Here is a 17,364-nt window from a genome sequence, read left to right on the forward strand (position 1 = left end):
AGGACTTTAAAAAGGTACATTAAATAGAAAATATAAGCAGTAGAAAATCTGCTTGTATTTTAAAGAGCCTGGGTACCCATGGACATCATTTGGGACCCATGGGGGTTGGGAGGGGCGGAACCCCTAGATGGCGGGGGCCATGAAACAATATTTGTACTCAAAGGGGGTGGGGGCTCAGTGTGAAAAGGGTTGAATACCACTGCCTTAAGGCGAGTATATGGACCCTAAAAAGTGATCTTGCTTTGCCGCAAAGTGTATAGATACAAATCCTAATTTGGGGTGGGGATGACATACGTATAGCATGCAGCACCCCCCACCCCATCCCAAGCCTTAGGGATACAGGCCAAAACCTTTCTGTCCAAACACTGCTAACCCTCCAGGGATAGGCACCCAAAAGGTTAAATTGGCAATTGAGGCAATTCTTAGGGGCTTTCATTTGGCTTGTGAGCATCTCAAAGAGGCACATGGCAACTTCCGATGTCTGCAATTAGCCCGGAATAACCCTGGGAACTACACAAACAAATGATAAACCTTGCCTCGGGAAATAGCTGTCCAGTTGCAAAGTGCTCCAGCTGTTGATACAGTGGACAGTGGGAAGTAAACCCATGAACATTAACAATCCCTTCCAAGAACTGTATAGCAGAGCGCACAGAGCAAAACATAACAGGTTACAAAATACAATAGCTCTGTGGCAACGCATAGTTCATGTTAGTATATCAGTATATCGTAATACGAAAATAGAGAAATCTATTTTGTAATCCAAAAGATATTCGGTTTTAGCGAAGCTTACTTAATTTGTTCAGAAGTAGCAGTGGCACGTATAAGCTTAGGACAGGCAGCCAATGTCTGTTGTGGTCTAACTCACAAGCAGTTTGATGTGGGACTGAGGGCCCAGAGTTGTTCCTTGATTTCTGGGTTGCTGGGAGGTCTTCTCTAAAGAGGAGAGTCCTTTCTTCCTGCACTTCCCATCCTTGAGGGTGTAGCAAACACTTGCATGGTTCTGCTGCCTCCACTGAGAAGGGTCCTTGGTACCAGTGTCTCAGTGCCCCTGGGATGAGAAGGGAGTTGAATTTGCCTCTGCCTTGGAGCGTTCTGTCCTCACCACTATAGAAGAGGAGTTTAGAATATAATGTATTCCCAGCAGACTTTCAGTGAAGACGTCTTCTTCTTCTTCTTCTTCTTCTTCTTCTTCTTCTTCTTCTTCTTCTTCTTCTTCTTCTTCTTCTTCTTCTTCTTCTTCTTCTTCTTCTTCTTCTTCTTCTTCTTCTTCTTCTTCTTCTTCTCCTCCTCCTCCTCTTCTTCTTCTTCTTCTTCTTCTTCTTCTTCTTCTTCTTCTCTTCTTCTTCTTCTTCTTCTTCTTCTTCTTCCGAAGATAAATCAAGTAAGGGCAGTTCTTCCGCCCCATTGTAAAGGCAAACTGCTACAGTGCGTTGATCTAAAGCAAGCCTGTTCTCAGGGATTCGAATCAGGCTTCTGTAACCCATGTCCTTTGCCTTCTGATGTTATATCCAGAGTGCTTTGCCTGCAGGAAGGGGGGTGGAGGGTGAGCAGGAAGTGTAGGGAGCTCAGCACACTCAGAGATGATGGGACCCTTTTCTTGGCCTAAACCTGTTCTTTGATTATTCAAACTCTACCCCCTTCCCAGGTCTGCCTACATCAAAAGGACTCCAGTGATCAGCAGCCTGGTGTGACAGTGGCTTTGTTATTTCAGGCCTGCCTTTGAATCACTGGCTCCCTGGGACCTCCTGGTGAGGGCACCTTTGTCCTAGGAGGAAGGTATCACCTTCCTCTGGGTGGGTCCAAAGAGAGAGTTCCCGAGCCTGGCCCCACATGACTGTGGTGGAGACACTCAGGCCAGACCACTAATATGCACCAGCCCTGTCATGTCTGAAACACTGCTCACCAAGCTGACACTAATATGACATCCAAATGCTATGGCTCTATAATTGTATGACCCTAGTAGTCACCATGTCATAACCGACATGGCTTATATTTACAGTTTAATCTACCAACAGGCTGAATAGGATACATAATTATTATGTTTTGAATCAGATGTGCAGATGATTAAAAAGTTACATCTGCCTGTTAGAACTTTGTGTTCACGCAGTTTTCAGGATTGCACCTGTGACTTTTGAACCTGTCCTGCTGCCACTGCAGGGCAGCTGTTGAAGATGTCCGAGATGGCCAGGCCAAAGGCACATTATTGCACTAAGATTTTGTCATGGAGAATTATGAAAGAGTGTCTGATTAGGACCTGACACAGAATTACCCACATCATTTTATTTCTAAAATTTAAAAAAAGCTAGGTCACATCCTCGCAGATGGCAACCCATCACAAGGAGGGTGTAAGCAGGCCAGTTATTTCTTGTGTTGTTAGAAAGCACATGAGAAAGGACTTTGTTTTGGGGTTGGGTGGCAGGCACATAAGGGTAGGTAGGAAAGCTGGCAAGATGGGTTCTATTTTTTGTGTTTGGTAGAAGGAAAAGACAAGAGCGAAGTAGTGGGCCCGGTTTTATTATCATGGGACAGTCACTTGTGGGAAGCCCGAGAGGGTGGAAGGGCTCCAGTTATGTTTTGTGCTTTATGGGGTGGATGGGGAGCACGGAGAGGGAATGAGGTGGCAGGTATTCTTTGTTTTTGGGGTGGTAAAACATGAGGGATTTGGGGAGCGTTCAGTGAGACGATATATTTTTCCCACTCATGTTGTTTATGGTCCTATCATGACTTCCCTTTTGCTCACCGCACTGAAGATCCATTGGGACATTCCAGGGGTGAGAAGGGAGACACTGAGGCTTTACACAACATGAACTTAGATTTGGGGAGACATGAACAAGGATGTGTTTTCCACTCAAGGGTTCCAAGTTACATCATAGAAAACATGAGCTTTCTTCTAGACCAAGATGCCAACCTGAGCCCGCTTCTGCCCCCAGAGTAAAGCCTTCTTGTTTTTTATATTTGCCCATCTGCTGTTCCATATAAGTAGTACTTTCCATAGCAAAGTACACATTTTATTACTCTGCCAATCTTAATTTGTATTTCTTTTTTAAATATCATTAAAGTTATTGCACCAATTCAGAAAGCTCATAGTATGCAATGAGAATAGCGCGATCTAGTGCAATTGAAGGCGTGATCCGTAAGATGTTTATAATGCAATGAAGGAGCACTGTTGAGGAAGCCTTCTGCTGGTTTTGGGGTTCACTGGTTTTTCACAATCCCCCACCATTAAGCTGCCATACCCTGACACTCGGATCATGCTTTAAGAATGTCCACTCATTTCGATCGGCCTGTGTTCAGTTAATACATAATCACTCGTGTATTGCTGGATATGTAGTCTTCCCGGGCTGTTATACTAAGAAATTAGTTTATCATTTCATATACATATCAAAGGCCCGGAGGATAGCTCAGGTGCAATGCATTGGCCATGGGAACACGATGATGCTGTGCAACATGGGTTTGATCTGCTCTCCAGCTCTTAGAAGCTGGAGAGGCCCAACATTAAGTGCAATATAAATTACCAATCAAAAACTCTGAAAAATATGAAGGGTCGTCTGTTCTGATAAATGCGTATAAACAGAACGTAAGAACGAGGTAGTGATTAATTGTCAATAGTGTGTATACTCTATCTTATTATTTCTGTTGTATGTGATTTTCTCTGAAAGCAAAGATTAAACTCCCTTTGGTCCAATTCTTCCACGACCACCCATGAGGCCATGTTGTGAGGCGTACAATATGTAGTACTTAGCCATACGGACACCTGCACTTGCATTAGGCCTCTGCTTGTAAACTCACGGAATAATACATTCCATTTGGGATTTCAGAGCGGCCAACAAATTGCCAACAAATTCCCACCGTGATTCATTCCATTTGAATTTTCGGATTTATTATAATGGCAGATATCCTGGAAACCCCAATGGGGTCTATAAGTTCAGTCGTATCTTAAATCAGGCTCCCCTGTTGTGTATGAACTTGCTCTATTACTTTGCAATGAGATTCCTATGTGTTTTCTGATCATTGGTTTGGCACAGCATTCCGCTGCTTTAATACTGAGTGTATTTGATGTTCCCACAGACATCGATGAATGTGAGACCGCCGGAATCTGCATGAACGGCCACTGCGTGAACACGGACGGCTCCTTCAGATGCGAGTGCTTCCCCGGCCTAGCCGTTGGCCTTGATGGGCGTGTCTGTGTTGGTAAGATAGCCCTTCTTAACGAGCAACCATGTTTTCCAGGCTTAGAAAGCATGTAACTTTATGAATCCGAGGCGGCGTGCGTCAATTTACAGCTCTTTCTAAACCCACTGTGATGCCTTCAGATGAAGATGTGTTGGCATGAATCCCTTCCTTCTTCACAGGACCAAGCCCCGGAAAAAACAATGTCGCCTGTTTTCTGCCCTACTAATTTAAAATAGAGAGAGAAATAGAACAGTGGCAGTGCAAACATTGAACAAAAGCTTTGGAATCTGTATCTTTTCATTGGTTCCAGTATTATAAAAAAGCCTGAATTATCATGACTTATCATGACTGATCATGACTGATCATGAAAAATCAGATGAATTCACGTATGTGCATTGGTGGTCCTTTCGTTATGAATCTTTTTTCTATGGCTTGTTTTTTTGTAATTTCTTTGTTCTTTTTTAAAGTGATAGACCCCTGCATAGCTCTTTTTATAATTTTGTTGTTGTTGCTTTGAATGGATCCGCAGTGAAAAGTAACTGATGAAAAGATAAGCCTTTGAGTTGACTGTGATGAAAAGATATGCTACAATACAATTAATTATGCTTTGTAGCTTTGTAGCAAGGGGCGCAGGGTATAAGGAACTGGGGGTGGCCCGGTGTGGGGGGATGGGGTGGCACGCACAAGAATTGCACTTTAAAGAAAGGCCAGACTAGGAACCAGGTGGGTGTGTGCAACAAAACGACTGAAAATGTCGAGCACAGACATGTGAAGAGATTGGGGACAGGTGAGGGCAGAAAGGGAAGTTTACAGGGAATTAAACAAGTAAAACCATCAGGAAGAACCACGGTCTCGCAATGCCAGAGAACATGTCAATAACAAGGACATTGGGCCTCATTACGAGTCTGGCGGTAACCGTGCCAGAAATTCTGGCAGGTTACCGCCAGACTCGTATTACCGTTCCGCCTCCGTGATTGCCGGAATCACTGGGGCATTACAACCCCAGTGACCCGGTAATTCCAGAGGCGGAAATCGGTAAATCCCCATTCCCATGGAGTCCCAAAGGACTCCCTGGGGACCATGGAAACACCAGCTCCGTCTATGCCAGATCAGCCGGTCTGGAAAGAACGGCGGTGGCGGATTTACTACCACCGTTCTTTCTGTACTGACAGGGTCGTAATGAGGCCCATTGATGATTTACTTAAAATGATCACATGGAACCTGCCATGAAGATGTCCTGCATGCTGCCCACTTCAACAAATGCACGATTTGGCAATTGTGTATCTTGTCCCTTTCAATATGTGCGCATTAAGGCATACTAAGAAAGTATATAAAAGTGACAGAAGAAGCAAACCAATATATTATCCAGAACAGAATGTTGCATGAGGTAATCAGCAATATACAATTTCACGAGGGTCGAGTACCAATATAGTTAGAATAAAATATATTCATGAATTGCTATGTGGACACTAGGTAGCCACAAAAACCTACTACCACCAAGACGTACTTTATATGCACCTAAAGCACGTTTGATAAAGTAATCAATTGCACAACAGAATTGTGCATGGATTGTAGATGTGAGGAAAGATAGTTGTCTCTACACCAAGCCAACATGGCACAGAGCAGCCTAAACTCCTCTCTGAGTACAGCTTACTTACGACAGAGAGAGCAGGTCCTGTGCTTCATCTCCATGGTCCTCCAAGGCCCCTCCACCACCGGTAGGACTGGGTGTTGGTTGACTCTCATGTTGCATTAACTTACATCCCTGCATCCCTGTGGGCAGCACAATCTGATAACTTTGCATCTAGTGCATGTGTGGCCTTGTGTATATTTCTACCACATCTCCCATGATCCTTAACCACTGAATAATCTAGCTAGAGACAATGGAAAGATCAAAATATCTGGAGGGCCCCATAATGATTAACCATGGAGGACACACCTTGTTACATCAACGTTAATTACTTTGTGGTAATTCAATTTGATGCAGCAAACCTTGCAGGCCCACCCCTTCTCATTGTTGGTCTGCTACAAAATCATTCTTTCTAAGATGGGCCTCCAAGTTGAATACGTCCATTCAGGTTTGTCCAGTTCCTGATCACTGGATCAAGGCCAAAATTGTTGCAAAATGGAACGCTAAGACCCTGTGATAATGTTCTTCATGAGGATTGTTCCTTTGACGTCAACATAGGGGTTTTAGTAAAATGTGGACACCGTGGAAAAAACATTGGTACTTTTAAACGAGATGCATTATACTTCAGTCAGGGCTGGTTCTAGGGCAAGGCAATACGAGGCAAATGTGAGCAAAATAGCCCAGGCAAGCGACACACGCTTTAAAAGCGTGGACGTGTGAGGAAGGTGAAGCTTGTGAACTACGTTACTTCCCGTAGGCCAGTGGTCTGCAACCTCTGGCTCTACATATGTTTTGGACTATGACTCCCATGATCCCTTGAGATGGACTATGCCGGCTTAGGCTCATGGGAGTTGTAGTGCAAAACACATGGAAAGGCAATGGCTCCAGAACCCTGCCCTAGATTATATAAATTGCTTGCATCATCTATGACTTCATTATATTTATTAGCTTACTTGAATATTTGTTTCTAATGCCAAAGCAACAAACATTTTTTCAGAGCTGTGAATTGGAAAAGGACACAGATGTTTTCTAATTAAAAGAGTCAAAGTGTATTACCACATGTGGTGATGTTCATATTAAGGTATGGGCGCAATGCTGAGTCATTCTGTTTCCACCTAGATACACACATACGAAGCACATGCTACGGTGGCTACAAGCGAGGTCAATGTGTGAGGCCTTTGTTAGGAGCGGTAACCAAATCGGAATGCTGCTGCGCCAACACGGAATTTGCTTTCGGAGAGCCTTGTCAACCCTGCCCTGCAATGAACGCAGGTACAGTATGAATAGAGCTGTCACGGAGAATAAAGCATATTTTCAGACTGGTAAATATCTCTGTAGTTCTGGAACATAAATAGATAGTTTGCGAATTTGCAGAATCGTGGCGGCGACTCCTTGATCTTGACCTGCTCTGACCATTGCTTGACACGCTCCCGTGTCCCTTCCATGGAATCGCGTCTTTCCTTCTAGCTTTCAGTTGAGTTATGACTGGCATGTTACACTTATCCTAACAGTAGCAATAATATAATGTTATGCATTATATTAAACAAGGTGATGAGAAGTAGAAGTATGAAGATGCCTACCACTCTACTTATCCCAACGCTACAAAGAGAGGATCACTGGCATGCAAGGGACAAGCCTCTCGACAAACATCACGTGACTGTGTTACCAGTACAACCTGGTGGTTTAATATGGAGCAGACCGCTCAGCATACTGGAAGAGAACAGCTCTCCTTGCCAATATGCAAAAAACATTTGTGGAGAGGTCTCATTGCCCCACTAATGGTGAGCACATTAATGGACCCCACCAACTTTTCAGAAGCCCCACTGTCTCCTCTACCCCATCCCCCACATGGGTGCACCTGTGGAAGGCTGTTAGTGATGTTCCAGTTGCACAACGCGTTACACCCAGGGCTTCCTGTTGTTAATGTTGGGAGGAGCCTTTGGTCCACCTCATGGAAGATGTGTTCCAGAGGGTCCTTTTACATGTTGCTTTTAAATTCGAATTATTCTTATACAATTTGTGCAGGATACATTGTTTCTGGTAGGGAGGTGAACACAATTGTGCACCCTGCCTGCACAATAATGACTCCTCGGTCCACGACCTTCTTCCTCCTCCCCAGCTTGTTGAGACACCTGCTCCTGCAGCAAGCCTGCCCAGAAACCTGCTCCAAAGATGCTGCAGCAGGCAACCACGGAATTTGGAATTTGGAATCCCGGGTCCTCTCCCCATGGCATGCCTACATGTCCTTCACCTCTCCATGGAACTGGCTTCAAGAGTCGACCACCCGTTCCTGTTTTTAGTTCTTGCTAGAGAGAGCTGTGGCCCTCTGCTGCAGCTCTTGAAGATACACATTGAAGAGGCCCTGGTTTCAACCAGCCCCTCCACGACGCAGAACGAGTGCTTCATGATGATAGCACTGGCTTAGTGGCAGCTATTTTGGTGAAGCAAGTGGAACTGTTTAACTTGGGGAAAGAATGGTTGAATGTTACTTTTAAGAGCATATTTTATTTCCAGGGCGCCTGGTACGTTAACATAGTTTCCACTTTTGTGCTTTTTTACATTGTTTGCTACTTTCATTGTGATCCTTATTATCTTTACTAATGTCTTCCGCTGCTGCTTTTTGTGTGGTTGAAGACTGGGACCATGATGCATTAAGAGCCTTGTACGTGAGCATTGTTCAGAATCCATCATGGCCTCCAGTATATTGAACATTGGCAAAGCCAACCGTTTTGGCTCTGCAGATCTAGAGGGTGAGATGTTTTTTTGTAACACACCCACAGGATCAAGAAGTCTCATCATCTACAGTTGTGCTAAAAAGTATCCTATGCATTTCCTATGCATCCATGATGCATTTCAAAACACCAAATAAATAAATAAAACATTTTCAAAACCAGACGTATTGGCTTTGCCAATGTTTGTTCTGATAGCATTGCTGCAAATTCTTTATTAATTATCTTATATTCGTTATTTCCATATCAGTTCGTATTTTATTTCACCCTTCCTTAGTAGAATATGGATGAAGGTGGATAGGCTAAATGAAGCATTTAAACCATTTATCAATGCATATGTCCTTAGGTTTCTAAGAGGGGACTTGCTCTTTCAGTGATACGCACTTAAAATGGCGGGATATACCTAGCATGGGAAGTCTGCTCAGCCCAACCCACCACATGCTCCCATTGCCAACTATTTACCTGGCTGGGGTCACTCCTAAGGCACGTGAAAAATGTCAATAACCCAGGAAGCATTCTATATTTTGCACCCCACAGCCTCTGGATGGCGAATTTAGGAAGAGAATTCAGGGGGTTGCAAAGAACAGTTATTATCTTAACCTCTTGGCATGAAAGTCCTGGCCCTTTGGGACAGTGTCTCTGGTGCATGACGCCACGCTCTGCCAGATTGATTCTCTGTGCTTTGGAACTCTGCCTTGAGGGCAGCCTCGGAACCCCCTTGAGTTTACCCACACTCCTGGATACCGTCAGTACGTCATCTAACAAGCATTGGCAATGCCAACAGCTTGGGCTTTTGTACAGGCATGGGAAAGGCATTTACCGGCACTGTGCAAGTGGTAAGTGGCCATTGGTGGTAGCAACTGCCAAATGGAGCGAGTAAATGGGCATACTGTACCAACTGTTGGTTTTGCCAATGCTTATTTTTTAACAGGACTTCAGTGAAGGGCACATTGGTGCTTATAAATCGAGTGTCTGAAATCAGGCCTGGGTGACATTATTACACCAGTTGCTCATTTACAGCGCCAGTTAAGTCATTAATTCTGAGAAGACTGCCTTGATAAAACACTGACAGGCACTTTGAGCTCACAATTTGATAGTAAAGCTTGCTAAAGCAAGCGCAAGAGATTCCCAGGGGGATGTATTTTGGGTGGGAAGGGGCAGGAAGTGGGTTGGAATGGCAATAGGGATTAGCATGGCCATGGACAGTCAATGGGTGGGTAAATAGCTGAACAACACCTACAAGCTTTGTGTCCGTACTTATAAGCCATTTCTCCCCAGCCGTAGTCTCATGCAATAGTTTTGACATATCGGTGGTGCTTTAGCACCAGCTAATAGCTCAAACTAAAAAGGGCCTGAGGCCCTTAAACATCATTCCCGAGCTGAATGCACGACACCCACTTTTGTAATGGTTTCCCGGAGTGGTGAGTTAGTCAACCCCTATTTTTATAACCCCCGCCCAAAAGAAATTATATCATACAGTTAGCAAAAGGAATCAGCCTCCTGCAGGGTATGCTAAAATGTTTATTAAAGGGATGCATTAATCTCTTAAGTAGATGACTGTTTTTGGGACTGATTTTATATTAGCAGCAGAGGGGAAGGGAGCAACCAATCAGGTTGCTTGGATTGCGGGCTGAATCTCACGATCCAAGCCCGCGTTCCAACGAACCCGAAGGCTGAATCCCCCGCCCCGCAATCTTCCCTCTGCCTCCCTACCCTTCATGATAAATTTCCTATCCTGCCGACCCCCACTTACGTTATTTCTACGCCGCTGTTGACGCTCCATCTCCATCCTGGCCGCCATGGAAATGGAAGAGGAGCTCCGCATTCCTGACCCATGGCAGCCATCTTAAGAAAGTATTTTCTTTCAATGAATGGGACACCGCAAGGCGTTCTGTTCAGTGAGAGAAAATTCATTGGTCTTAGCACCCCTAGCTGATGGGCAATTTGGGGTGCTAATAGCAATAATCACCCTTTCTATGTGCCGGAACGGGGAATAACAGCACCGGAGACACTCATGCCTTTAACTTTGGCCTCGGGCTGTAACCACCCCTTCCAGCCCGTGGAACGACTTATTATTGCTTAATTATCAAATGACAATAAAGAAAGAAAAGTGAGGCTTAACAAAATATTCTGATTTCTTTCAGAGGAATACCAAGCTCTTTGTAGCAGCGGGCCTGGAATGACATCACCCGGAAGAGGTAAGAATGCATGACATACATATCTAAACATATATGTTTATGCGATTGTACAGACATTTCAGAGACAAACTACATTTGATGTGGCTCAAAATCACGTGGGAAAAAGTTATATGTATGGTTACTCGTTATGTGGCCCGCCAGATGTTTTGGATTTTAACTCCCATCAGCTCCAGCTAGCAAAGTCAATACTGAAGGATCATGGGACTTGTAGTCAAAACATCTGGAGGGCCACGTGATGCGTAACCGATAAAAAAAAAGCTAGTAAGAATCAAACTTTCATGTAATATTTGGGAGGAAAGGACCCAGTCCATGGTTTTAATGCTTTTTACTACGCCGTCATGCGAGCTGCCCTATTGTCAGTGGGTAGAGACACAGTGCCATGAGGGGCTATTTGGCAATTGTTTTGTACCTGTATTTAACGCACCAGTTATCAGAAAAAGCTTTGACGATGTCCCAGTGTACACCACTTCTTTTGCCTTTTTGCTAGGATTTGGCGCTGATCTGAACTATTGCTGGGCTGTATTTTGTTGTATGATGCGGGTTGCTAGTGGTCCTAGAGTCATCCAGCAGCCTGGAGGATGTGTCTCTTGGGAGGTTTTCCCTTGTGTAAAATGCAGTGTTTCATCAGTTGCGCCCGCCATTACCCATACAGCCCTTTCCGCAATGAGGCCAGGGCGCCTTGAGACATCAGTGACAAAGAAGTTGCCGCAGCTGCTCCGTGGTGAAATATTCTAGCATCCATCTTTATCATTCCGATGTCTGAACGGGGCTCGTTTGGTAGGACACACTCGAATGGCATGTACATTATCCTCTCACCATTGTACATTCATAGCCATACTCTTTTTGTGATGCTTGTGAGTAACGATGAAAAAAGCAGAACTAGTGGTAGGATTGCAGGCCTCCGTACAGTGTGCATGTCCTTTCTGGGGCATATCTAGCCCCCCTTAAGACGGTACTCGAAGACTTTAGGACTTCGGGTGATGTAAGGAAAATTGCAATGGGAGAAAGTAGGATTAGATGGAAGAGAATGAGAATGGGTAGAGTCAAAATGTAAAAGGGAAAAAAAGGGAAAGTGGGCAAATGAGAACACCTGTTGGAAAAATAGCACTACACATTAGGCGTGTAGTCCCGCAAGCGAGGAAAGTGTCATCTCAAGAAGTAAAGTGTCTATTGTGAATATACGTTCAAGGGTTCTACTGGTAACACATAGAAGCAGCATTTGATTTTTTTTTGCAACTAACTTAAATTAAAAAAGTTGTACCAAAAAAGCACATTCATCAAAAGATGTAATGGATTTTAAAAAACATTTGCGAAGGTGTCGAGCAAGAGAGGAAAAGCATGCGGGGTATAACTCCCGTAAAGGACAAAGAGAATTAAAAAAAGACTTAAAAACGGACCAAATTCCAGAGGTGTTTTTATTTTAATTTAATTATTTATTTCCTAATGGAATGTATTTAGTTATAATCAGCGTGCACCACAACCCTACACTTTTCCCATGTTTCATCCAACAATGGGTTGTTGAAAATAGCTTCCCAAGCCAAACCTCTTTTAGGTTAAATGCGAATGGAACGATGGAATTATGGTGAATTGTGCACTTCAAGTGTTTGGATCTCTGTAAACTTCCACTATGCTTCAGTGAGCTTATGCAGGGGAGCATTGCAGAAAGTGCACACGGAGTAGTGCCTTATACCCAGAATTCCTTAATTGGGGAGTTAACAATATGTATGTTGTTTTTCAAGCTATTGTTTCTGTTTACATGGCAAGGCATTCCTTGATGTTTACATGGCAAGGCATTCCCTGATGTTTACATGACAAGGCATTCCCTGGTGTTTACATGGCAAGGCATTCCCTGGTGTTTACATGGCAAGGCATTCCTTGATGTTTACATGGCAAGGCATTCCCTGATGTTTACATGACAAGGCATCCCCTGGTGTTTACATGGCAAGGCATTCCCTGGTGTTTACATGGCAAGGCATTCCTTGATCTTTACATGGCAAGGCATTCCCTGGTGTTTATATGTCAAGCCATTCCCTGATGTTTACATGGCAAGGCATTCCCTGGTGTTTACATGGCAAGGCATTCCCTTATGTTTACATGGTAAGGCATTCCGTGATGTTTGTTTTTATGTTATAGATTGCAGTCTGTAGGTAGATGTGAAGAGATTAAAATCGAGGGAAACGATCTTTACCAAAGCTGTACCTTTCTCCTCCTGCTTCACTTCTATTGATTAAACGAGGTGCTCACTCTGGCCACTTTGCATTCACAGACATCAACGAGTGTGCGCTGGACCCTGACATCTGCCCCAATGGAATCTGTGAAAATCTGCGGGGCACCTACAAGTGTATCTGCAACTCTGGATATGAGATAGACTACAGCGGCAAGAACTGCCTGGGTAGGGATTCCTTGCAAAGACCCCGCCTCAGAGTACAGTGCACTCACTGCATGCCAGGACGTCTGCGGATTCCGTCCATGTAAAACAGAGTTGTAATTACACAGTTCCCACATAAATCAATGTGTAACCTTTTAGACTTAATGTGGCATGCGTGAAAGGCATTAGGTTGTAGTAGAATGTTTTAAAATGTTAATGAATATTACTTTTTATTCATATTTTACATATAACATAAAAGTCCACATTACTGATAAAAAACGGATACCTACAATTATTTTTCTGATTATTCTGATAGATGCTGGGCTAAGAGATTGTCCCATGTATTAAATATTACGCTGGATGTGTGTTACCATTGCATGTTCCCAATAGGACAAACTGTACCATTGAGCTAAGAGAACACACACTAATTCAAGACCCTTTAGTTTAACTACACAGAATGTGTGTATATGTCCATGTATATTACACAGTTAATTGTGTGATAGATATGGCATATGATAAAAAAATATGTTCATTTTAGCACATTAGTGGCACTCTGAGAAGTACCCATGGTTTCCCTTCTCCCCTCGCAGACATCGACGAGTGTGCGCTCAACAGGCTGCTTTGTGATAACGGCCAGTGCCGAAACACCCCGGGAAGCTTCGCCTGCACCTGCCCGAAGGGGTTTGTCTACAAGCCGGACCAGAAAACATGTGAAGGTAAGCTAGGGTCTCACATCCTGTAGAAGCTTCACTTTTGGAATCCACCAGGATTACTCCATTTCATCTCCATCCATCCAATAGTAATTCAGTGCTATGGATGCTGGAGTTACCTATTTGATGTAATGTAGAAGGGCAGTGGAAACATTTTGTTATTGTCTTATAATTTCAGAATATTTTTTAGGACTGTTGTAGACGTTCTTTGAGTCTGTCTTTGTCCCATACTTATCATGTGCCTTTCGCTCATGCCTGCCACGGTGATACTTGTATATCTTTTGGGATGTTTGGGATATCATCTTCGGGGTTCTTATACATCATATTGATTTACGTCTTCCATCCTATAGATGTTGATGAGTGTGAGTCCAGCCCCTGTATTAATGGAGTATGCAAGAACACCCCAGGCTCCTTCCTATGTGAGTGTCCCCCAGGAAGTACTTTGGATACAACAGCGACCATCTGCATAGGTGAGGGGAACATGCATGCTCTGTTATGCACCCTAATTCCTACTTTTCCCTCTTTCTTTGAAATAAGGGGGCAGGGATCAAGTACATTTTTGGAATTCGTCTATATCTAATGCAGGGACTGCAACCTTTCATTTTCTAGCTGTTTTGAACTACAATTCCCATCGGCCCTATCCAGCATCACCAATTGTGAGTAATCGTGGGAGTCATAGTCTAAAACATCTGTACAACAGGAGGTTGCAAATCCCCTTTTTTCAAAAGTACTGACAATTGAATACAAAATAAAGATGAAAAGAGACTCTCAGTGATCTTGCTTGTAAACAAGTCAAATTAACTGTAAACTAATATTTTGGTTACCAATAATCCTACACAAGCCACCTACTGTATCTGCAAGAAAAACATATAAAACAGTAAATTAAATGGAAATGCACTTAAAATAATTACAGGTACAATGAAAAACATGGGATACAATAAAACATAAAATAGCAATGTATCTCAAACAAGAGCCTCACATTTGTAGCATAATGCAGAAGAAAAGATTGATTCAATAGAAAACATATACATATTATGAATAAAATAAATAAGTGAAGAATAAGAGCAATCATCAATCCGTCCGGCCCGCCTGATGTTTTGGACTATGAATCACATGATCCTTCACCATTGATTATGCTGGCTATGACCGATGGTAGTTGTAGTCCAAAAGAGAGCCAAAGGTTGCAGACCCCTGGTTCTAGGGGATATTATAATTGGGAAAGAGAGACTTGGGGCACAGTCACAAAGAAGCACTAGATCGGAACTAGTGGGTATTTCCTAGGGATGGTGGGGGAGGGGATACAGATGGACTATGCAAATGTTGATGAACTCGGACACAGTCTCATAACCTGCCTGGGCACTCACCAGCACTTTAAGTGCAATCTCGGACACATATGTGTGCACCTTACACCTGCATTATCTGCTCCTATGTGGTGCAGTAAGCACCTTGAAGTGCTTCAGCTGTTGAATAGTGCCCTGCACGGGAACTGGCAACAATCATGGCAAAGTATTTGTAGGCAGAACAAATTTAATCAAAAGTTAACATTAAGTGCCAGGCTATTATGTAAGTCTATGCAAAAAGGACAAGCATACTCGTCCTTGGCACTTAAGGGGTTAAAATGCCTTTTTTTGTTATCCTACTGCTTATATTGTGTACTATACACATGCAGAGTGCGACAACTTCCAAGTGTAATTGTGTTTCTCTGTGAATTTTCAACAACTCGGTATGTCATTTCCATCATGCATAAGTGACTACCGCCTTTCACATGTGTGTTCTGTGGCTATCATGTCCAGTTATATATTACACACACATAGAAATAACGCCTTACGTGTCATCAGGTTTGATTCGATCTGCTGATCTAAACATTAAACACCTTAAAAAGAAGGCCCTAAATGGGGACACGATATTATGACTGCAATAACAGCAACAACAATGAACTCTACAAATATAAGGTATCTCAGTGTTCAGGATACGGGCTCCGCGTCCCCGATGAGATGTGCCTTTGGAAACCATGACATATCGTTGGGAGTATATACAGGTGAGTGGCATTCTAGCCGTATGCTGCACCCGCATCACTTCACGTGTTTGCAATGGAGGGCCTGCTCCATGGAGCATTTTCTAATGAGATTGCGCCATTGTAAAACACTTCTGTGAATCAGGCGCATAGTGTGCTTTAGTGCACTTGTAGATTCTCAAAATTAAGTAGTGACTGGTGAATGTTTAAGTGGTAGGGTATATGTTGTTTTTGCACATTAGCTTGAGCAAGTATATCGAACGAGCACACACCAATTCAGGGGCCTGGGGGGAACCTTACAGAATTTACAATAATGGGTGAAATGGTGCATAAGTGAAATGTAATATTTATAACACGCTTAATACCCAGAGGTTTATAAGCGCGGACCCGGGGATCGAACCTGTGTTGCTCAGCGTCGTCGCGTTGCCCCTGAGCTATCCTCCCGAGACCTACTCAGCACAACTTTCCGAAAACAAATGATGCATGCCTGTATATAGTAGTGAACGGAGGATAGCAGAGGGTCAATGTGCTGGTCTTAGAAGCAAAACCACGCAGAGCAACAGAGGTTTGAATCCCAGACCTGCGATTAGAAACTGAACTCAGGTATGGTATAAGGCGTGTTATAAAAAAACGATTAAATAAATAAATAAAATATATTTAGTACAGGGAGTGTTTTACAGCTCATTTTCATGCTATATGTGCCCAAAGAAAATTGTGAGGTTCTGTCTCAATAATAAATGCCAGCATTACTACTGTAAAATACATGTTCATTCTATTTGTACCTAGGCCTGTCTCAGTCATATATGTCAGCATTGCCACTCCAAAACACGTTTTCATGCTACTTATACACAACAATAACGATGAGTCCTCCATCAACAATAGATGTGGCAGCATTGCCACTGCAAAACATGTTTTCATAATTCTTAATGGTCCAGTTCTGCTGAGTGTTGCCCCCCCCGCCTCTAAGCGCTGCCCTATTTTTCTCTCTATGCACTTATTCTTTTCATACCCCTTTCCATACTTCAGTTTTGCTCTATGTGTCCCTCACTACCATGTGTTACCCAAATGTTGCTCTCTGTAACCAACTTCTGCCCCTATGTATTTTATAGTACCTATGTTCTGCTCATGCAGCCCTCCCGGCCACAGTTCTGCCCCAATCTGAGTGCGTAGATCCTACTCCATGTGGCACTTACTTAGTAAACCTGATGGTCCGCAGGTTTACTAATGAGTGCTCTGTGTGACAAGCAATGCTGGCCCCACCCTGATGGTTTGCCTCACCCCGTCTCCCCTTATGGATGGGCCGCCACTGTCTGGAAGCATTTCTAGAGTAGGTACCAGTGCTAGTGGGGGGAGTCATGATATTACATATGGCAGGCGATTCATTGACATCCCAGCATAAGATATATTGCACGCTCATCCAGAGACAATGAAAATCATTAATCTGCATCAAAATATGATAAAAGGCCTGTGTGTTTCGCCAGCAGTGCTTCCTCAGGGTCAAGTTAGGTATAAACAAAAAATGAATGACGAAACACTGATTGG

General features: G+C 43.4%; 1 protein-coding gene across 1 annotated transcript in view; it reads left to right on the forward strand.

Moving 5' to 3' along the window:
• Positions 1-17,364, forward strand: part of FBN1 (fibrillin 1) — a 643,598-nt gene that overhangs the window by 354,826 nt on the left and 271,408 nt on the right. Inside the window, exons 15-20 of the mRNA XM_069624792.1 lie at positions 4,069-4,191; positions 6,923-7,075; positions 10,677-10,730; positions 12,997-13,122; positions 13,689-13,814; positions 14,159-14,278. Of these exons, the coding sequence (XP_069480893.1) occupies positions 4,069-4,191; positions 6,923-7,075; positions 10,677-10,730; positions 12,997-13,122; positions 13,689-13,814; positions 14,159-14,278 (702 nt within the window). The remainder of the gene's footprint in view (positions 1-4,068; positions 4,192-6,922; positions 7,076-10,676; positions 10,731-12,996; positions 13,123-13,688; positions 13,815-14,158; positions 14,279-17,364) is intronic.

This window comes from Ambystoma mexicanum, chromosome 11, assembly GCF_040938575.1.
Source record: "Ambystoma mexicanum isolate Mex_15411 chromosome 11, UKY_AmexF1_1, whole genome shotgun sequence".
In the NCBI taxonomy this organism is placed as follows: domain Eukaryota; kingdom Metazoa; phylum Chordata; class Amphibia; order Caudata; family Ambystomatidae; genus Ambystoma; species Ambystoma mexicanum.